Genomic DNA, 24,181 nt, shown 5'->3' on the forward strand with positions numbered 1-24,181 from the left:
CATCTCTTTCTTCTGTGTCCTTCACTTTTTCACTCTCCTCTATCTTTTTTTCCACTTCATGAACAAATCAAACTGGCAAGGAGCCCCACTCCATTTCTCTCTCCCTTCCTCTATCTGCTTCTCTCTGTCTCTCAGGAAGAACCATTTCACTTAAGCTCTCACTCTGCCAGGGTTCAACCCAACGCATAATGTTCTCATTCCTCACATCTTTCTCCTCCTCTGTTATGTCTTCTCTCTTTCTGCCCTCCCTGTTGGAGCAACGTGTTATGTTGGGCTTGATACTGTGCATGGCTCTATCCCCAATGTATTCCTCTTATACGGTCATAAAAGGTTGGAATATGAATATACTAATATCATCTTTACATTCAGCCATGATTACATTAAAGTTGAACTTTTGGAGTGTTTTAATTTTCTCAGTGTATGCAGGCGTCTTTCAGCAAAGCCATGTAGATTGAAAATGTGTTCAAAGAACCCTAACCCTAACCCTAACCCTAACCCTAACCCTAAACCAACAGATCAAGGACTGCTTTTTATGACAAATTCAGACATTCAAATTCTGTCTGTCTGTCCTTAAAAAAATGCTCTTGAGCTTGAGGTCACAAACTGATGGCTGGATTTTATCCCTCAGGATTTTCTGCTGGAGAGCAGAATTCATGGACCCATCAATTACTGTACAGTAAGTTGTCCAAGTCGTGAAGTTGCGATGCGGTCCCACACCATCACACATAAATATCATGTTTATGTGTTGGTGTAAGGTTTTTATGGACTACTGGGTTAGTTTTACACCAGATGTAACGTGAGCTGATATTGTTGATTCAGTGCGTCTAAGTTCTATTTTGTGGTGGATTTTTGTACTTGGTTGATTTCTGTATTTGAAGTGAACATCTGAATTTGTCATGTAATGTAGATGAAGCTGTTTGCCTGTATGTGTTTTTAGATGATACCGTGCATTACATTTTCATGGCTACTACAGGCACCGTCTCTACAGTAAGGCTGGAGTCAGTAGCCAGTAATTTAATTTTTACATAAAACAGAAGGAAGCCGCTAGTATAAAAACAATAAGAAGAACCAACTTGGACCAGAATAAAAACCACACAGCAAAGCCACATCTTACCAGCAAGCACACAATCTGGATCCTACTTGGGGAAATAAAAATAACAGTGGAGTGTTTTGCAGTGAGCTGTCAGACAGTCCAGAAGAATGTTCTTCAGTGAATGTGTACTTCATTAAAACATGTGACACTTTTGTATGAATTGATGTCATTATTGACATGACATTATTAGAATCACTCTAAACAAAATTAGAAACCTCACTTCATAATCTTATGATAGACTGTAATCACTATACAACTAGGACTGTATCTGAAGTGCAGAGCTAGAATCCTCTGTCTCCCAGAATGTGAACATCATTACACGGAGGATTGTTGTCCTGTTGATGACATAAACACTACACTTTAATCACAGGTGTCTCAAGAGTCATTGTGAAGGATTCATGATTCGAATGTAAGTGTTTACAACTCAGGAAGCCTCTGGTTTTGACTTGTTGATCCCTAAACACTCGTCTTCTGCAGGGTATTATTTTGTTCCTCTTGCAGCTCATTGTGTAATCAATTTGCTGGTACATTAATCTCTCACCTCCTGAGAAAACCTCCCCCATCCACTTTCTCTCCCTCTCTCTCTCCCTTTCTCACTCTCCTTCTGTTTCATTCCTTCATCCTCTTGGTTTGTCTCTCCTGTCTAAACAGACAGACCAGCAGATCAGATATATCAGACCAAAGCATCTCTGAGGATGTACACGATGACACTTTTTTCAAGCGTAATCACTGAATCATTCCTCCTTATTCGAATTGTGAGTGTGTGCATGTGTGTGTGTGTGTGTGTGTGTGTGTGTGTGTGTGTGTGTGTGTGTGTGTGTGTGTGTGTGTGTGTGTGTGTGTGTGTGTGTGTGTGTGTGTGTGTGTGTGTGTGTGTGTGTGTGTGTGGTGTATGCATTTATGTAAACATGTTGTGTTGTTTGGGGTTGATGTCTGACGTATGAGTGTGTGTGGGTGTGTTTGTGAATCTCATGCTAAGCTCTTTTCATTTTGATTGTCGTGTACTTTGAGCATTCCTCTCCTTATGTTAGATAAATAATTCAGGCGCCCAGAGGAAGAGAAAGGACAGGGAGCATTCATGGAAAAACAGTCAAGAGCCCCAACTTCCTCCATCTACACTGTATTGTTTTTTTCATGGAAAACAAACTGCATTTCCACCTAGGTGATGCATAAACCCAAGCCCTGCTGCAGCAAACAATCACACAAGTCATCCCTCATCTGCTGTGTGCAGTCCAAACGGGAGACCGGGCTGCTGCATTTGCATTTTTGCCCAAAGTGCTTGGCACACAACAGAATCTCTTGTCAGGCCTTCTCAGTAACAAGGATGACAAATCACATCCCTCTAAAATACCGATATCCCTCTGGGCTGGTTCACAACAAAAAAACACAAGTATTGGGAAAGAAGCACCCTGGGCATATATGTTTTGAATATATGAAGCGTATAAATTAAACTGAGGCCGGCCACACAGATTCAAGAAGTCATAACAATAATTACATTTACGAACTCCACAGTAATGTTGTTTTCCCTCCTCAGAGAGTATTGGATTAGCTGTGTTTTCTCTATTGAGCTATTCACCACCTCAGGCTTAATCCTTACCCCTCCACACCCACTCCCCCCACCCCTTCTCCTCCTTCTTCATCTATCCTTACATTTACCATTGCTGCTCTGATGTTGCTGCCACAGCGCTCACAACAGGAGAAATCAAAAACGCACTTATAATTTCTTTATTTTATGTAACTACAGTTCATTTCTTCTAAAAATGTTGGAACTGAACTTAATAACAAGTCCAAAACCTCTGATTGTGCTGTAAAGGTGGTATGCATAGGATGGCTGCAGTGTTTGAGTCTGTCATCTCATTGCAAGGAGGCCAGAACATTTTGACCTAAGAGTCATCTCTATCCCCAGTTAGCTCATTATTTTCAAATCGGCTTGTAGAAAACCAGAGGAGATAAGAGTCTTATGACACCTCCCACATCAGACAGTATGTACAGCATGCACACATACACACACACACACACACACACACACACACACACACACACACACACGCACACACACACAAGGTGACACAAGTAAAGGGCAGGAGTGACTTGTTGGTTATTCCAACAGTCACTCCTGCTAAACAAAATGTAGGTGATCCATCTGATGATTTAAAGAACCATGATGACAAACTGCCTCGGATCTTAATCGTCTTTGGAAAGTGATCACCATTATTGTTTTTAAAACAATCAAATTCAGATCATTTCTATCGATTATGGGATGACCACATGCCGAACTTCCAGAATGGATTGGTGAACCTGAATTTGTGTATGTGAATATGTGAGGGGATTTTTGTGTCTTTAGAATTGTGAATGTAACTATGCGATATCCTGGGATTTTGATGCCTCAATCTACTAAAGTGTTGGTCGCCCTTTTACATGTTTGTCCCCCTTTTACCCTTTTACATGTAAGCATGTAAAGCATGTAAAAGGGTGTTCATGTAAAATGTTAGAATGAAGTTGTGTGTTTGGACATAGAACACGCAGGTGAAACAAGCTGTTATGACATAATGGTATCAGAGACAGAAAACGTTGCCTTGTTACCTTGTTTTATCAACATCAATCTGAAGGAACCAAACCATGTACTAATCTCATACAGGAGGGAGGGGAGAGAAAACACATGATGGGACGGGTTGTTGACTGCAGACAGCACATCGATCCTTGCTTCACCGTGAACCGACTGCCTTCTTGCCATTCTGACAAGACAAATGGACCTTGGAGAAATGGGAGGCTTTGCAGCTGTGCTGGCCCACTGAAAAGAACCAAACAACAAGAACAACAACAAAAAATAGCCGAAAGGTTAAACCGTTTCTGGGGGAGGGGGGATTCTAGCTGAGAGCAGCGCACCTCATTAAATACTCAGGGTAAGCCCTGTGGATTTTATTGATTGCTGGTGTCCAGTGATGCCTGAGCTTTATCCCACGCACACTCCCATGAAAGAGGCAAAATGAGCACAAGTCTGAGGAGGGAATGAAAATATCTTGAGTGTATTTCTGACGTGATCTTAATGTGGGCTGGCCCGGATGGTGAAACTGGGTCACAGGGTGACTCTTTACTGGAGGGCATCTCACCGCTCTGATACAGGCTGATACAAAAAACACACACACACACACACACACACACACACACACACACACACAAACACACACACACTCACAAAGCCACCTCCCTCAGTTTTTTGTTCTGTTTTGTGCTCCTCATGCAGAAAGACCTTCATCTCATGCTTGAACCTTGGTACATCCTCAGTGCTTCTATACAGCTTGTCCAGAATCGTAAACCAAACACACATTTGTTTCACCAAGGTTAACCTTAAACCCTCAGCTACATCCCTTAGTCCTAATTCCAATCCTTAAAACCCCAAATCACTCTTCTAATCCTCTTAAAAAAAGTACGAAAAAAGGCAAATTGTCCTCACTTTCCAAAATGAGGACTCTGGAATAATTAGAATATAACGCACTCTTGCTCTGGCCCTGAACTAACAGGATTTAGGACCCAGCGTTGATGAGGTGGCAGAGCTGAGGGGCTGCACAGGGAGAGGAGAGAGAGAGAGAGAAAGAAAGAGGGGGGATGAGGAGGAGGAAGGAGAGATCACAGGAATTGTATTTGGAGAGTCAGAGGAAAGCTGAGAAAAGTTGACAGCGTGTGAAATGCGCTGCATCCGCAGTGAGGATTAACGAACCGACCTCCTGTGTGCGCAGAGGAGCGCAGGACGCGGCGCGTCCTCGGCAGAGAATAAGGGGCTCCACGGGGGCAGCAGACGCGTCTGCACGAAACGATGAGGGGCTGGCGACAACTTTGATTTACACTCTCTAAGTCGGCCATCACGTCAGTGGATACACACACACAGCTGGCATCTAGACATGGAATTACACACACTTATCTGTACATGCCTACGCTAAAAGCAAGACAGTCAGTGGAACAGCGGGGCGCAGCGTTCAGTCCCGTGGACGTGGGGCCGGGACACCGGGTCCCCCCCTCCCCCGTTTGTTCAGGACAGGACGGAGTCGGGATTGCGGTGAGAAAATAAAATATAACATCACGTGTTCAGAGATTATTGATTGATTGATTTTTTTTTCTCTTTCTCTTCTGTGAATTTTCAGTCATCCCCACCCCCACTCGTGTCTTTGCATCTCGATATGTGATTAGTTGTGGCTTTTAAAATAACAAACATGATGAAATGTTGGTTAATGAAACAAAAGCAGACTATGTGCAGCTATTCCTTTGTAGGTTTCTGTCGGCCTGCCTGCAAAATAAGAATACCTCCTGGTGGATCAGTCTAAAACTAAACATGTTTTACCAGTACATGCTATTATTATTATTATTATTATTATTATTATTATTATTATTATTATTAATGCTATTATTATTATTATTATTATTATTATTATTATTATTAATAATGCTATTATTATTATTATTATTATTATTATTATTAACAACTACATCTAGTGCGATGAAAGCGCAGTAATATGTGCTCTTTTTAGTTCTACTCTTTGTCTTTGACTACATCATAGCTGGCGTTTAGTTGTTTGTATTTTTAATAGATAGATTTTTAATAAATTTACAACAGTGGGACAAACAAGGAAACATAAAAATCATCCACGTTACAAATATTGTACTTGTTAAAGTAATAATACTTGGTTGTCGGATGGTCCATGAGGAAGTCCCTGATTATTAAACATGGTGCCAAAATCCCCACCATTCGGGTAACCTTAACCCTAAAACGAAGTCTGCTTTGAGCTGCTGGAAAAAATGTTTTCAGAGGATTAGTAGAAGAATCTTACTGTTTAATGTATGTATGTATGTATGTATGTATGTATGTATGTATGTATGTATGTATGTATGTATGTATGTATGTATGAATGTATGTGTGTGTGTTTGTTTGTGCATTCCATTTTCCCACACTCCCACATTTAGGTCTTAAAACATGCTGTAATTTTTACTTGGTTATGTGGAAGAGCACGTTCTACTACAGTATTTAAGTTTGACTTTCATATAATTTAAAATTTATCTGAGTAAATCTTGCATTTTAAGTGAATTTCTGTTGTGACATGAAATCTTTCAATTATTGATTTTTTTAAAAAGCTTTTGTGGATCATGATTTAAAAATTGAGGCTGTGATCAGTGAGTGAAAGAAATTCAGTTGCTGTTCTTAAATAAGGATATCCAGAATAATATCACCTCCTGCACACACCAGAGGTTGAAAGCCCTCCAATTTCCACTATTAATCAAACTGAAAGGTGATTTCTTGCTATTTTCTCTGTATTTCTGAGGTTTTATAATAATGACGAGTCTCTTTGGAGTAGAACGGCTCCGGCAGCAGAGCAACCCTGTTTTACAAAAAATGTTCATAGAACAGTTTACAGCCACATAACAAGCCTGTTATTTGAAAACCATCACATATTTATGCAGCAGTGACCTCAGACAACCTGACACATCCTCATCCCTTCACAACATTGTTAGATACGTTCAGATATTTGAAGAAAATAATTTGTCAATCCTCCAGAATGTGATGACATGTTTAAATCTGAATATGTAACAGGAACAGTCTGAGAAAGGGGATTTGAGAAAACAGGTATCTCTTTCTCTCTTTCTTCCTGCCTATGTGTGTTTATTAGTGAGACATTATAGGGAGACACAATAAACATCATTACTCATGTAAAGATCTGCTAGAGGCTGATTATCTTATCGGGCTCATTTCTGCATGCAGAGCAGAGACTTTAAGTCTAAAATTAATCCAACCCAAGGTATAAAGTTTGGGGTTTTTTTGTCACTTTTATGCTGCACACACATAGAACATATAAAGGTTTGAACAAAAATTATATTTAGATATTTATATGTACATTATTACAATATATGCAGTGCTCCATGTCATATATTTGAATGTGGACTGCAGACAATGTGTTAAGGTGTCTCACAGCCTGCAGAAAGTAGCTGTTCTATTGTCTGGGGGCACAGCAGTGGATATTTCTGTATCACTTGTCAAATGTAATCACCTGCTGTACAGTCCTGCTGCTCATCTCATGCCAGTTTGTAATGTTTTCTGGTAGAGATGCATCTACTGTAAAAGACTGGCTCTTCAGGAGCCCAGGGAGATAGCCTGCCTGGTGCCACACAAAATTGTTTCCTGAAAACAAGGTTAAGGGGAACCAATCAAAATGCTGATGTCATCCATATTTCAAACCCATTACACTGTGCAATCAAGAGGACTTGATAATGGTATGTTTAGAAATGTTAAGCTGTTACTGAAATATCCCGAATAAACAGTTGGGGCCGTAGATGTAGGTGAGGGAGGAGGTTGGCTGTTTCGTTGTTCTTGATCTACTGAAGAGCCCGTTTCTTGTTACACACTAGATGTGGATCTTAAACAGGCGGGAACACTCTTGTGAGTGTGATATGGTAAAAATGTCAGTAATGACATTCTCTGATGTTTTGAGTTCTTTGTCACTGTGTTTTCAAGCCCTGCAGTAAACGTCTAGTCACTCTCAGCAGGATTTGTCTTATGTTTACTGTGGAGATCCTCTTTAGGTGAGTCGATTTAACAGCTGACTCTGTTGAGGAGGTCAGAGTAAGCATGAAAGGAGTCAAACTCATCTGGCACCTGTGTCCTATCACATGGGACATGTCATCTTTGCCTCTCTGATCCTTTTCATCTGAACAAAGGTCTGGGTAAAGCACTCACCACTCATCCAGGCAGGCTTTCTGGATGGTGAATGATTTTATAGTTTGGATGTCCAGAGAGTCAGGAGACGGGACTGTTTTTGAGCTCTTTTTTATGTTCTAAGCCAATTCCATGACCTACCTAACTCATCCTCTGATTGGCTCAGTATGACTTCAACATTTATCATTCTATTAGCTATTAGTGAGGGGCTATGTAAGCTAAGCTGTAACTTATTTTCCCCATGGAGAAATTGTTTCTCAGCATCTGACCCATGCCAGAGGAGCCATGGACAGCTCTCATGATGCTGACAGTCAAATGGGATTCAGTGTTCTTGTTTAAGGATACATTGACATGTGAACTAGGAACCTGGCGGGTCGAGTCTTTTAAATTCTTAAACTTTTACTTATCTCTTGATAGGATTTATCACATAAAACCCTGAACATGTCAAAAAGTACCACAGGAATGTCCACAAACAGTGCTGCCAGTACATCCCTTATGCATGTAAACTCTAAAGAATGAATGTGGTAGCAGATATAAATGTCGCTGATGCACATGTAATGTGCACATATGACTGCACAAACAATAAATAATGTCAGCTATGTCAAGTCCCTGTTCAGTGTGTCCCATGTGTGTTCACTAATGTAAAGAAGAACACTGAGTACAACACTACAGAGATGCTGGATCCATTTGCAACATACTGCTGATTGTCACTTCTCAGGCCTCATTGCACACCAACACCAGCTGTGCAAAATGAGTATGTGTTTACATGTGTGTGTGTGTGTGTGTGTGTGTGTGTGTGTGTGTGTGTGTGTGTGTGTGTGCGCGTGTGTGTGTGTGTGTGTGTGTGTGTGTGTGTGTGTGTGTGTGTATGTGTACAGATTGAATTCAAGTGTGATGTGTATGGTTGTGTAGGTGAGCAGATAGGAAGCAGGGCATGGAGAAATGGTTTATTTAGGGGCAAAATGATGCAAGGCTGCAAAGGACGAGGATGACGGGGGATGGGGCTTTGGAGTTAGGCACACCGCGGACTGATTAATGAGCACACACAGACACACATACACATTCTACTCAGGGAGATTCAAGCAAACCCACTGTCCACGTGACTGCACTCATTTGCTGTTATGGAGTAATTCTGTGGAAATTATCCGTCCTTTGCAGTCTAATGCGACAGTAACACATCCCTACTGGAAGGCACTGCAGCCCTGGAAATATCCCATCCAGTTATTATTAAGATGAGCAGAGGAACAATACTGAAATGGCAAATTAGCCTCTGCTTCATTTGTCCTGCAGTGAGCTCTCCACTCCATGGTGAATTTGTTTCCATAGGAACATGATGTTACTTTGGGCTTCACAAACTGCGCAAAGCACGTTACCTTGCCACCATGTCTTGCTTATCTTTTTTACTTAGTTTCCTCTCTGCTCTTGTCACTCACTACACACAGAAAAGGAAGAAGGAGGGAATGTGTGAAAAGGGTCCTGAAATGAAATCAATAGAACCATTTATCCACCACTTGGGTTTTCAGATTTTTGTCTGACAGATCTTAAAGCCTGTTCCAGTCTCATCATCTGACATCATTAGAGCATGCCAACGTTTGTAACTCCGATATCTACAGTGCGTGTGTGTGTGTGTGTGTGTGTGTGTGTGTGTGTGTGTGTGTGTGTGTGTGTGTGTGTGTGTGTGTGTGTGTGTGCCTAAAAGACAAGTGAAAGAGTAGCTGGAAATTGATATGAGTCATCAGCAATACTTTGGCGACGGGGATTGAAAGCAGTTTCCCTTTGGCTGCAATTCCATGTCTGAAGAACGAGCTCTATTTTCATGTAGCATAGACTGAATCAATCAGAAGAAGAGAGCTAGAAGTAATGGAGGCAGTTGAGGGGAATATGTAATTGTGTATGATTGTGACAAAGCTCCATACTAGAGAGGAAAGGTAGAGAGTAGAAAAGCTCTTGTTAAAGTGTTGGTGGTGATTTGTACCGACGTCCTTGCAAAATACCCTTACCAGACTGGATGTTTTATGAGTGTCGCAGAATCAGAAAAGGAGGCTGGCTTTTAATACAGCTGACAGAAGTCTTTTTTATGGTGGATGAGCAGAGGTGCAGGAGAGAGGGAGAGTGGGTGTAATAATGCTGAGTGCCTCTCTCCTGGAATGAAGCTGCAGTGGTTGGGAGGGAGCAGAAGAGAGAGGGAAGGCTAGTAAAGTGCTACAAATATTAGCAAGTGTGAGAACAACCCCCCCCCCACACACACACACACACACCACATGTCCACCTTTGTGTTTGTGTGTGAGATGAGGAGGAGATAGTTTGCTCAAACGGTACGTCAGTGTCGAGCGATCGCTCTACTTGTTCAGTATGAGATGCACAAGGCCTCCATACGGAGGTGTGTGAAGAGGAGGGGAACAGAGGGGCTTTGCACGATGAAGCATTATCAGTGCACAGAACAGAATGCAGCCCTCAGCACCACGCCGGGCCAAAACACAACAAATTATTACATTTTTTTCCTGTGCTGTGCAACAATGCATGCAACATTGAGTTATTGAGCTGATCTGGAGTCTGTGAAGCACTCTCTCATGCAGAATGAATACTTACTGATGAGATATTCTTTAGTTTTCTGTAATGACAGTCCTTGTCTCCTGGGAGGAAAAGAATACAACATACAGTAATTAATACACAATGCTGATATTTCATTCACCTCTCATTATTATTAATCAGCTCACAGAGACATTTCTCCATCACTCAGTTATGTGTTAATTTGAGACACTGTTTTCTCAGTTTGGAATGCATGAAGTCAGTCAATTTGATTTTGTCAGCAATTATTTATTTAACGCACTTGGTGCATTAATGTTTTAAGTCACTTGCCATTTCCTTGTCATAAGGTAATAAGGTTGACATATGTCCAGCCCTCCATCCATTCACTAAGCAGATTATCTGTACAGGCTGGAGCCTATCCCTGTTTGCAGTTGTGGAGAGACTGGGAACAAACAATGAAGTTTTACATTTTCACAAAAAGAAGTTATCATTAAAATCAAATAGCAGTTACTATTTTCCGATATTTGTGATAAAGAACATTAAGATTAGGAACATTAGGGCTCCTGAGGAAAAGTAAAATAACCTAATCTTTTCAATTTTATCTGTTTAATCAGGAAAAACAGCATTACAGCAAATGGGTATAAATAATCTAATTTTCGTTTGTGCTGGCTCTCTGTACTGTAGTCATCAGTGTATATTCAGCAAAGTTGACTATTTAGTTGCTTTTATTCACAGATTTTTTTGGTCTGTTGTGAACAAGTTTGGACCATTTTTGTGTTTTATTCTATATGTAGGATTCTGCCTTCACAGCTGGTCTGACACAAGAGTAAATACCAACATGTGTTGTCCTGGTAAAATAAACTAAACAACAAAATAACATGGAGCCTGGCTCATAAAAGCTACACTCGAACAAGGAGATTCATATTTGTGGCACCGATGTATTGAAATTATGATTGAAATTCAAATTTATGCTGAAAGACAGTTTGAGGTGACAGATTGAGGTGAACATGTTGGGTTCAGTTTTTAACTTTTTGGGGGTTTTTTGTTTGCGCTAAAATGCTTTCAGAGCTGAAAATTTGGGATAAATCGGCACAAAAGTGATCTTAAAGGTTAATTCATGGGACTTTATGTAAGTAATCAGCAGAAATTATTTTCTTCAGTAACAATTTGAGCCTCAGTGACAGGATGCACAGACAGTCAGAGCTGAACTGTTCAATCTGAATAATTTTGGTGACCTTGTCCTTCTTTCAACAGACCTCATCGCCCTCATCAGAGAGCCTGATAGGGAGCTTCTTGACACCTGAATGAAAAAGTGGACCCGGTGCATTCAAAATACATGTCCTAAAGAAGCATCACAGGAAATCTACATTGGAGGACTTTTTCCACTTCCTGCAGCAACAGCGGAGACCCAGGCATGTTGGCAGACACACTGACCTGCAGATGTTCACTATAGGATTCTATTTCTAGAGCCTCATTGCTTTTACAGATTAACTGCCCTCAAATATGGCCCCAATCCGTTCATTGTGTCACTATTTTGACTTCTGCTAGAGGTTGTGTGTGTTCAGGCATTAAAACAACCCACTGTAGGTCCAGTCATTTGGCCTGAGGGCTTTGGCTCGTTTTTAAAAAGCAGTAATTTCTCCAGATTGCTGTGATGGTAGAGAACATGCAGCTGCTTGTCACAACAGCATAAAAGCCTTTTTAAAATTCTCCCTACATTCCTTTTTTAGCTCACAAATCATTGAACATTTCCACCCAGAGACAAAAGGAAAGATCAGTGTCCAAAGCTTTCACACTGAAACCACTTCCAGGGTAAATCAGATTGAAATCCCATTACTCAGTATTTTCATTTGCCTGTCTGCAGCTAATAAAGGTTCTTCATCATCTGAATTAACATTTCCATCTTATATGAGAGCGAATGCGTCCAACATTATCATATTCGTGATCACTGACTCATTCAGTCATGTGAAATAAGACATAAGAGGCAAATCCTGAGCCATCAAGCTCAAGGCAAACGGTACAAGAGCAGGATCATGAATCTTCTTATGCAAATTCAACACATTTAACACACCAGAGAAGACTCTACTGTCACACTTCAGATTGTCGTAATCATTGTATGCGTTGTTGGCCTCTGGTCCAAGGCCTATAATAAAAGAAAAAATTAAAGAATAGGATTAAAGATGGATTATCACTGAAACACTAAACCCAGCAAAGCAGCTGTCTTTGTATAAACCCATTGGACACTCTTCAGGAAGCCGCTCTGCAGACCGATTTGTAGATTACCTTTGGTTGTTTTAATGCAGTGGCCTCTTATGTGGATGGTATTAAAAGTCAGAGATGGAGAATCTAGATGAGCTGGAGCACCCCCTTCTGGGAGAAAGCCCTAATAACGGCTGCACGTCAGGCCAGGTGCTGGGGCCCGGGAATGGACAGGCCCCTGGAGGAATGTTCAAGGGTATCCTGGTTAAGTGTGAGGAGGACAGGGCCTACCCACCGTTCACATGGAGGAGCTACTGCGGACATCCTCCTGAGCTCCAGCAGCAGCAGCTACTGGACCCTTGCTCCCTACCTCGTACACTAGAGTCCTTTTACCCACCTGCCCCCATCTGGGGCAACACAGACTCGCTTCTTAGCAAAGACTACTTGGAGACCACATTTGTGGACATTCAGCCTGGCTCCATGCTGGAGAGGAAGCTGTTGGCAGAGGCGCAGGACTTCCACAGTGTGTCCTACAGCATGGATGATGAGGATGACCTGCTTCCTGACTCTGATGTAAGACATGGCATGATGTTGAAATTTCACTTGTCTTCTCAACAAAGTTTGTGTGTTTCAATTCCAAACTGTAAAGCTAAACTTTCATTTAAAATATTAGTGCAGTTCTCTTTTCATGGAAGGGAAAAAACCCAGTAAGACATTATTAAATCTGAATCTAACAGTTTTTTTTGATGAATCACTTATTTGCCTTGTCTAACATAAGACATTATAAAAGTAAAAAGTCCTACAAATCTATTCATTAACATCCTTCATGTCTTCACATGTATTATTTTGTCTTCAAAGTCATTCGGTTTGCAGGGATGCTTACATAAAACATTGAAAAGCAACAACTCCTCACAGTGGGGAAGCTGAATCAGAGAATGGTTGGCATGATTGCTCGACAAATGACCCGAAAATAACAGATTACCTGAATATTTGTAGATGAATATTTTTTCAAATGACTAATTGGTAAACTGACAAATTGGGTCATCTCTACAGATAAATAATTATAATAACCCATCATCTATTTTCTACCACATCTTCCTTGTTGCTGAGGAAGAAACAATCACATTCTCAACACAGATCCTGTGAGCCCAAAAGGAACTTAAAATAGACATATGAGCAATGCGTTTCAGGGTAGGTAGCAACTGAATGCTTACTGTCAAAACGGCCAGATTATATAACGCTCTTCCCCTGCTGTGGTGCAGGTAATGACTCTGCAGCAGCAATGGAAGATGCCAGATCCATTTCATAGATCAGTGAGCACCTCAAGAGTGAAATGTGAATCATGGGATGTTTTGAGAGTCAACATGAGAATATATATGCTGAAAATGTTCTTCATACATAGCAGATGGTTCTTTAAATTATAGGAATTCTCTCAGCAAGAGTGCTAAGGAGGTCCAGTTACCTACTGTGAGCTAAAAGACTGACAGCTATTACACTTATTACTTTGATTAAGAACTAGTGGGCAAACAAGCAGCAGCACCACACATCCTAAGGAGAAAAAGCAGGTGGCTGCAGCAAAGGTAAGATTAGGTGTATGCTCCACAAGGACAAAGGGACAGCACAAAAAATAACTTTCCTTTCAAGCTCATTCTGAATGCTGACAGTGATGAAAAGACATTGGCCTGTGGGAATAAAACCTTGCAACGACCTCAAAGAGGTAGGATGCAAAACCTAGTTCTCCTTTGTTCTACTTCAAATGTTTCATAAATGAGCTCAAACTGGCCAACAAAATTCCATCAGAATTTCATTGTGACTTTTCCCTCTGAAGCTGATAAATATTACAGTATGTGATGTCTGAGCAAGAAAGATGACCTCAGAAGTGAATTAAGACAAGATCATAATGCAGATCTGATTTTTGGCTAAATTTGAGATAATTGTCTTCGGAACTTCTTCCTGTCAGCAAATCTCGAAGAGAACAATGGGGAAATTGGAAGAAACACTATTTCATTCAAATGACACTAGGAAAGCTAAGGTAACCTTATTGTCTAATACTATACTCTGGCTTCTCGTTTGATCATCCTCAACGTTTGAGAGCAAAGAAAGAAACACTACTGATGCATACTGGCTAAAACAAGACCATATTTGGAAAATGCACTGCTAATTAACACACCAAATAAAAAAAAATCATAAAACGTGATGCACGTTAAGTGAGAGAGGAAGTCAAAGTGCAACCGTTTCAAGATGATGAATGAGTCATAAATCACATTCAGTCAGCAAATCTACTGCACATCTAGAATAACCCCATTCAATCACATTATCTTTCAGGCACCAGCAGCGTTTCACGTTTGTCCTCAAGAACATGAATGCAACATAATATCAAAAGGACATTTTTGATGCTTTAATTTTTAAAAAAATTGTCATTTTAAATCATATTACCTACCTAGGAAAATTAAAAGAAAAGTTGATGGGGACAATTTTATGGAGAGATATTCCAATGAAATTAATTTATTGTTCATTAACTATTATTAAATGTATCTTCTTTGAATTAGTGCAGAGGTATAAAAACGCAGCTATGTTGCTGGGAAATCAAATGTAATTATTTGCATGAACAGACAAACAGATGTCCTATTGCAATTTGGACCTGAACCTGAACTCAATCTGATGTTGTGTTTGAATCCCAGGACTCATCCATTGATGACTTCAGTGATACAGACAGTGAGAGCAACTTTCCACTGATGATACCTCAGGACTACCTGGGTTTGGCCTTTTTCTCCATGCTCTGCTGCTTCTGGCCCCTTGGCATTGCTGCCTTCTACCTTTCACAGAAGGTACATCAACACACACACACACACACGCACGCACGCACGCACACACACACACACACACACACACACACACACACACACAATCCGTTATCAATCAGTTATCTTTTATATTTGTCTCTTTTGCCAAAGAAGTTTCATTATATGACCAAAAAAGGCCATCAGATTAATAATGTGTGTGATTGTTTTGTTGCTATGGCAATATCTTGACACTTTAGATTTTTTCAGTCAGGGTTGTTAAAAGTACCTACAAGTCCGTCTGTCCGTCCATCCATCCATCCATCCATCCATCCATCCATCCATCCATCCATCCATCCATCCATCCATCATCCACTATCTACCTACCTACCTACCTACTTACCCATCCACCCACCCGCCCATCCATCCATCCATCCATCCATCCATCCATCCATCCATCCATCCATCCATCCATCCATTCATCCATCCATCCATCCAATAAAGGCACAATCCAAATCATCAGTCACGATTACCACTGGCAGTGTTAGAAATCCCCCAACACCTCTGTGTGCAGTCGCCAGAGGCCTTTAGATTTTATAGGCATCCTTCCAGCAGTGCAGAGAGAGAAAAAAATCCCATTAACGCTTTAGCAATACTAAGTGGCAGCAGGCTGCAAAGGTCTTTATATCAGATCAATGGCCTTCGTTAAGGTTTAATTAGAGTCATAACAAGAAGACCCAAGGTGATAGATTTCCAATATCGTTGAGTGCTGCCTAAAATAGGGGTCAAAGTCAAAGACACGGGCTAGAAGGACAGAGGAAAGGAGGAGAAAGTGATGGATGAGGCACAAAAGGCAGGTGTGATTTAGAGATGGAACATCATATGGGCTTCATGTGTGATTGGAATGACTGTAAAAGGAAAGTGGAAGCCAGGGAGGAAGGACATTAACAAATGATGACAAATGCCTTTCTCTCCTTCTCTTTGTCTACCTCTAATCTTCATCTCACTCTCCTCTCTCCTCCATTTCTAAGACCAACAAGGCATCGGCTCAGGGGGATTTTCAGGGGGCCACCGCGGCGTCTCGCCAGGCTCTGTGGCTCTCAGTGCTCTCCATTGTGTTTGGAATCATAACGTACATTTGTGCCATTGCTGCGCTGATTTCCTACCTGTCTGGAAAACCACCGTAACGACAACTCCTCTGCAAGGATCCACACAAAAAGAACAAGCCTCTCGTACACTTCATGAATATCACCACACGCCAATGTTTCACCTATAAATGTGAAATAATCAGTGTTTGTTTCCCCTCTTCCATCTGCAGTCATGTTTTATCTGCACCAAACTGGGAAGGCAGTGAATTGACAGTCAATCTAAAAACAGGAGCTGGCATCTAGATTGTGATCATTTCTAATTGGATATGAAGGGAACACAGTTCAAAACACCTTTTTTCACACGTGAAGAAAAAAAGGAACACAATAACACTCTGATTCTATAAATGTGATTTAATATGTCACTTGAGGACTTAATTTATCCACCATACTTTAAATGTGTTGTAGCCATCATCATATGTTTAAATCTTTACTGTAGTTGAACCAGTCCGGTACACAATGCAGATGTTATCACAGTCACAATAACAATGACTTATGAGGAGCTGAAAGTGAATACGTGGCCTCCTCTGCCTGGGAGGAGCAGTATGATGGGAGGCTGCAGATGTATGGCAAGGTCATGACAAGGACACGGCAGCATCAGAATCCTGATGGAGCTGGATAGGGGAGGGCCCCCACCAGAACTGTCGCTCCTAGGGTAAAGACTGGTGAGTTTAAGAGCTTTATTCAAAAAAACAAAAACAGAACACTACATATACGCAGGAACAGAGGAAATAACCCTTAATTTGTTGCTGCTCTTCGGGGCAAAGAACCCACAGGGAAACACGGCACACATGTGAACCCATCCTGATTTCAGTCAGCAGCATTCAGTGTATTCCTGCATAAAAGATCGATTGTGCTTTGTTTATGCCAAACTGAAGTATCCTTATGTAGACACTGTAAATTAAAAATATACATTAGTGCCATTATATAAGAAATAAATGCAAGCAATTCAGGACTTTTCAAAGGAAACACAAGGTCACAATTAAATGTGGTTTCTGTTTGCATGCAGGATACAAACCTGTGAGGAAAAAGTGCCATAAACGCAGAAAGTACTCTAAACCTTTCATCAGATATTCCTTGAATAGAAGCGAGCAAGCTGCCAGCCTGCTCCTCAAATGTAGAAACTCCTATTTCCTCCTCCTGGACAAAATTTTAAAATTGTTTATTTAAACTGTGTAAACAAACATGACAACACTTTGTTTAGAAGAGCATAATTTTAAAATCATTACTACATTAAAAAAATGTCTAACCAGACATCTAGTGCTCAGACAAGTGAGGCATGAGTCAGCAAGGTCTCCATTTCATTCAACAGAAACCTGCATGGTGAGTTTGCAGTTTGTCGTGTACAAACCCGATCAGGCTGACATCACTTCCATTTGTTCCTGATTTACTGCAGCTTTTATGAGAGAAATCTCCAGAACAGTTGGAGATTAAATGTGCCATTAAGAAAACTGGGAAAAAGGGAAGTCCGAGAAAATATTTATAACAATTGCTGTGAGGTGAAAATTGAGTTTTTCTATTTGCATATAGTTTTTATAGAGTCCACAGCCAAATGCAATTAAAAGTACATACATTTGTTTTTCTACAAACCAGAGTTGTATTGCGATAATGTATTATGATCACGGGACACGATGTGACTAATCCTCGTCGGCTGCACTGGGTTCACTCACGATGCTGAACAGTTCTGACAGCCCTGAAGCATCTGATCCTGTAAATGAAGAGATATGCCCTTTGTTTGTTTGTTTGTTGTTATGATAGCAGTTTTACCAGTTAGTGATTTCTATGTAGGTTCTTTATGTGCATTGCCTTCACCGATATTACTGTCCTGACACGGGCTCTCCAAAGCTTTAGTTCATTTTGTATCACTTGTATAGAAAACTGGACAATTTGTTTGAGTGGATTTAAGGTTAAAAATGTGGCAAAGGAGATTTGTACAAGAGGTAAGTTATTTCCCATATTTACATGTAAATATCAGAGCAAAAAAAATAAATGAATCCCAATAAATGCACATGTTTGGCTGGTAATCGTCCCTCCTTTTACACCCTGACTCTACTCTCTCAGTTACCACAGAAGTGAAGCAAATTCAGACCAAGTGGTTTCTACAAATTTTATTATGGTATCAGCACCAGTGTACAATACAAAATACAAGACTAGAATTCAGTGTTTCTTATATCAGAGGTTTTTGGAGTATCGCCGCTTGACAGAGTCTCTGTAGAACTGGAAGATCTTCTCTGATGCTTTCTGACTGACTGCTATACACTGCTGTATCTGTACATGAAAAAAGAAATCAAAGATCATCCCATTAAAATAAGTATAATATCTCAAGATTGATCCAAAAAACACCTTACATCATAGTCAGATAAGAAGATCACTGGCAGGGAACACAAAATCTTATTTTTACAATTAGAATTACATTTGGTAGCCAAAGTATACAACCCTCATTCCATAATACCGTTTTCAGGAAAAATACGTTTTATCAGCTGTTTGTTAGAGCCAAACCAAACCAGAGCAGCTAAATGGAACAGATTATACGGATGTTTTCACAAACATAATAAAAATGTGCTGCTTTGACAGACCACTGCAGGCTCAAAATTATTCAAATCCCCTTAATGATTTGAATGTCTCTACATTGACTACAATCACATGAATATCCAGACACCATCTACTGGAATTTGTCCATGTCGCTCATGCGCAAGCTTCAACTTCTTTACAGCTGAAAAAATATTTTCTTCTGGGACGTCCTGATACTTGATTGAATCCATCTTACCCTGGAAACACTGCAGGTTTTACATTCCAGGAACCCAATCAGCCTCAGATTAGACTCATAGCAAGACTATAGAGTATGGAGTGAACAACACCGGATTCGACTGAAAGTGATTCCTCTTCTTTTCCTTTCGGCTTCTCCTGTTAGGGCTCCACACAACCTGTCATCCTTTTCTCTGTCAGCCTATCTTCTGCATCCTTCTCTCTAACACCAACTGCCCTCATGTCTTCCCACACTACATTCATTCATTTACTCTTTGGTCTTCCTCTTGCCCTCTTGCCTGGTAGATCCATCCACAACACCATTATACCAAAATACTCACTATGTCTCCTCTGGACATGTCCAAACCATCAAAGTCTGCTCCTCTGAAGGAACCCATTTCTCATCCAATCCAACCTGGTCACTCCTAGAACGAACCTCAACATCTTCATATCCACCACATCCAGCTTGGTTTCCTGTCTTCTTGTCAGCGGTGCTGTCTGGACTGTTGAGCCCAAGTATCTAAAGTCCTCTTTTCTTTCACTATTTCTTCTTCCTGTATCCTCATTCTCCAATCCTCTCATTTATGAACAAATATTCTGTTTTGCTTTGACTAATCTTGATTCCTCTCCTCTCCTCTCCAATGCATGCTGCCACCTTTCTAAATGTTCCTCCACCTGCTCCTTGTTTACACTGAAGATCACAATGACATACTGAAAGTGACTCAAACAAACATTTTGCATTGAGCCTTTTGAAAAGTTATTTGTCACAACCCCAGGTGAATATTTTTTCTGCCAAAGGAACTAATATGCAATGAGAGTTGAATAATTCTGCTTCTATCTGAAACAATGGAACAAATCAGTTGTCAATGCAAAACAAAACTAGAAATTACACATTAGGCATGATCACCCATCTAAATGCAACAAATTGCTCATTTATTTGCTGACCTCATGAACTGAAAAAGATCCTTTGGTTGATGACATCATTACTCGATATTCTGTGCTGTCAATGGCAAAGGTCATCACAGCTCGGCTTTCCTGCACAGCAGACAGTTGGAAAAAGTCATTACACAAAAAAATTCACCTAGTTCATTCACTTCATTGTTTTAAAAATGTAATGTAATACATTTTTACATGTATGCTGTTGCAATTTTTCTTTTTACATTTTTGTTGGCAAAGTGGTTAGCAGTCCACTTCTGACAATTTAGTCGGTAGATCAAAGTGTCTTTTTACATGTCCACAGAAAGCCAAACAGGGCTAAGAAGTTCTCTTTTTTTTTCATTTTTGTAAGGTGATTTTCTACACATGTGTGGAATTTTTCTTAAAGCGATGACTTTAAGAACTTTAAGGAGCACAAAAACCTATTCTTGTCAGCCTATGATTTTAAAGCACAATGTTTTTCAGTGTTTACCAACTGATACGGTAATCACACAAAAAAATATTTTTTTACAGTACTTAAATCTTTTTGAATTGTACTTCTTGTTTAATTTATTTTGAATTTGTGGATAAAAGCGGAAGAAACTGAATTAATTGTATAGTGCACCGTTTATTGTCATATTTGCCTGTTTTATTTTATATTTAATTTTTATTTCCAGACTAAGTGGCTGAATAAACTTTAATAGCACAGTCAGTAAAGTTTTACTGAATGTTATGTTAAATTGATTTGAAAAGTTAAAATTTCTCTTTGGATCGCGGCTTGTCATGAAGTGGTGATGTGGGTCCTGAAGACAAAACAATTGAGAACCACTGTTTTAAGCTGTTGGTCAATAGGAGGATAAGACTGACCTTCTCCTGAGCTGCAGTTGGGTCAATTATGATTTGCCCTTCTGTGTTGATGGCACAGGTCACTCCGCAGAACAAACAACTCATAGGTAGTCCTCCATCCATCAGAGCCATACAAGCAGCATTCAAAAAGCAGGATAAAAGCTGAAAACAAAACAGGTAAGGAAGAACACTATCCAAAGAACACAAATAGGACTTTTCAATGTCCTACCAGCACATCTTGAATTAAATTTACAAGAACAAAGTGTTCCTAAAGGATACTGAACCATCATCATGTAACACCTGAAGAATAAGAGTGAGGGAGGACCGAGGATGAAGTGACAAGAACAGAGACGCCTCACAGGTCTCTCGCACACATTGCTCTTGTGATCGCTCTCTTACACCTAGAAAATAAACAAATGTCTGGTTACGTACTTCATTCTAACTTAAAATCAAATGCCTCTTTTACACCACCCTGTGGTAAATTGTGGTAAGGCAAGTGAACAGAAATCTGAGCTTGTGAGAACATTTCTCTCTCCAAGCTACATGATATTTATTTTGCCTATAAATCTGGTAATTTCAACACTGGCTTGCATCTAAAATGACTAGTCTCTGATGGGTGACACATTTAAACTGAACATAAAACATTAAATATATAAACCATAAAAAAATACTGATTTTAAAGCACTTTTTTTCTGATAAATATTTCTTCATCTATTTCTCCAAATCAAATGTACGTACTTAATAAAGCTATAGATCCATTGTGCTATGAAATTACCTTCAAGACTGTACTACAGTAAAAATAAGAAAATCCAGCTGTATAATGAGGAATTATTATATTTTCCTGGGATTATCTCTTACTTGGTAGTCCCACTTTGGGCTGTATCAACACTTCCAGTGTTGCCCGGTCATAGATTTCCTTGTTGACTTTGACTTCAGCTGGTCCATATACCCCAGCCAACACACTTGTGTCTCCTTCACACAAGAAAAAGGGGGACATGATTCAAAAGGGAACAATCATATTTATACACATTTATAAACAATTATACACTGTGGAAGCTGTGGTGGAGAGGAGGAATCTGAACAAACTGTTATCCATCATGGATAACCCCGCTCACCCTCTCCACCACACACTAGACGGACAGCGGAGATCCTTCTCCAGAAGACTGCTACAGCTCCGCTGTCGAAGGGACAGGTAAAGGAAGTCCTTCCTGCCACAAGCCATCGCTTTGCACAACAGCTCTAACATATCAGATAAAGTTCCACCAGTCTGAGGTTTAGACATCTCTTTCATTAAGTCCTGTGTATTGCCACAGAGGGGCACACTTTTTAATTACTTGAAACTAGGGTATTATTATTATTAATATTATTATTATTATTATTGTTGTTAATATTTTAATATTATTATTGCCTTTCCCCTTACGCCTTAATTTTTCTCAAAGTATATTTTCCCTGTTTCTGTTTGTTCTGTGAGTCTGAATGCTGCTGCAACATTTAATTTACCCAGGTTGGGATCAATGAAGAATATATCTTATCTTATTTTACACTGAGCACATCTAAAAAAAAATAATAAAAAAAAACCCTAACTAAATACATACTACAACAATTAAATAAATTTGGGGAGGGAAATAAAATATAAGAGCTGTGAATCTAATATATATTGTCTAATATATTTTAATCCATTAAATATTTATATATTTTACACACACACACACACACACACACACACACACACACACACACACACCTACAAACAATATTTCTGTCCTATTTTACCAAAAAATAAATCAAAAGTGTAATTGAAGCTACATTCTGTCAGAGCAGGAGATGAGATCTTCTGACTGATGCCTCGTCTTACTTCCAACTCCAGAAGAAAAAAAACTTTCCACTGGGCTCGTCTCGTTAGGGGTCGCAATGAATGGCGAAAGTGTCCATATGAGTTATTTACAAAACATTACATGACTTTATCCGGACAGCTGAGTCATAAAAAAGAAAAATCTAGTTGGAGGTATAAAATCCAACTGAGAGCAAACAGCTGGAACAGACTGTCCACCGCCAGAGTCAGGCCATTATTTGTGCTCCACAGATTAACGAATCTCGTTTCTACCAGCGGTTACCTTGGATGAAGGAAGCTGAACCATCAGGTCGCGACAGTAAACTCTGCTCACAGCCAAACTCTCTGAGAGTCACGTTTGAAGATCCGCACACTTCCATCACACTGTTGAAAAGCCGGATGTCGCTGACCAATGACGTCATCCGTGTTGTCACGTAGGGCCCTTAGTGATGACATTTTTACAACGTCATTAATTTTTTACAGGGATTTAAACCAGAATTTTTTTTGCCAATCAGTTCCGAAACAAACGGAATTATAACGTTTATGATTTTCAAAAACATTTTAAAATTAAAAAAAAAAAAAAGTTCCCCAACCGATTAATAACGTTCCTTGTAAATATAAATAGATACACATTGCGCTGAAAATGACTGGCAGCCAATGAGTTAATGTCTAAATCAAACATTTTTTTAAGATCGACAGACTGCAGTGTTTACCTGTTATGAATATAATCTATAAAGTGCCTGTCATTTATGTTAAGTTAAAGTCAATTTCAGTAGATTACTTGTTTTGTCTAAAAAGGTACAGTGCAGTATTATAATTAATGCATGTGTTTCAGATACAGAAAAACAACAAGTCATGGCAAGTAATAAAGATTGAGGAAATTATTCACATTTTCTTGGAAGAAACTTAAAACTAATTGGCTGTTAAAATTTAAATTCAAATTTCATTTTATTTTAGCTTTATGTGTAAATCTGTGCAGCACGTTCCTGAGACACAATATTCCAGTTTTGTTTTTTTAAATATTGTCTGTAATTGAAAGGAGTCACCCCTTGAAGTTTGTGTAGTTCAAGAATTTAAGGACATGCGTGTTGTGGTTAAACACGATTCCCAGCTTCCTGAGAGTGGAGCTCTAAGCCAAGTTAATGCTAGTCATAGCATTTTTATTATTAGTTTGTTTCTAATAAACTTATGCATCAGTAGATGATGAATTTTGGCTTTAATAACTCTAATAGATTTCATCACTAAAAAAGCTGAAGTCTCTATTGTGCAGCTCAATTGATCTATGACTGTCAGCCTTCCAAATAGGAAACTGGTGTTCTTATGCTCTTCTGTTTGTGCTGATTAATAGGCAGCTCTGGCATTACGAAGGGACTTTCTATTGATTATAAGGCCGTCTCG

General features: G+C 39.7%; 2 protein-coding genes across 2 annotated transcripts; one reads left to right on the plus strand and one right to left on the minus strand.

The window, feature by feature from the left end:
- The first annotated feature begins 4,699 nt into the window (after nt 1-4,699).
- tmem91 (transmembrane protein 91) lies at nt 4,700-18,454 on the plus strand. Its single transcript, XM_068317369.1, has 4 exons — nt 4,700-5,147; nt 11,577-13,094; nt 15,203-15,349; nt 16,333-18,454. The coding sequence occupies exons 2-4, from the start codon at nt 12,660-12,662 to the stop codon at nt 16,486-16,488; spliced, it is 738 nt and encodes a 245-aa protein (XP_068173470.1). The 5' UTR covers nt 4,700-5,147; nt 11,577-12,659; the 3' UTR covers nt 16,489-18,454.
- A 93-nt stretch (nt 18,455-18,547) lies between these two features.
- On the minus strand, nt 18,548-23,194 carry exosc5 (exosome component 5). The gene is made up of 6 exons (XM_068317969.1): nt 23,067-23,194; nt 21,811-21,924; nt 21,232-21,353; nt 20,974-21,114; nt 20,137-20,226; nt 18,548-18,714 (listed from the first exon to the last, which is right to left on the minus strand). The coding sequence occupies exons 1-6, from the start codon at nt 23,161-23,163 to the stop codon at nt 18,619-18,621; spliced, it is 660 nt and encodes a 219-aa protein (XP_068174070.1). The 5' UTR covers nt 23,164-23,194; the 3' UTR covers nt 18,548-18,618.
- Nucleotides 23,195-24,181: the final 987 nt, after the last annotated feature.

Source organism: Antennarius striatus, chromosome 6 (genome assembly GCF_040054535.1).
Source record: "Antennarius striatus isolate MH-2024 chromosome 6, ASM4005453v1, whole genome shotgun sequence".
NCBI classification, from domain to species: Eukaryota; Metazoa; Chordata; class Actinopteri; order Lophiiformes; family Antennariidae; genus Antennarius; species Antennarius striatus.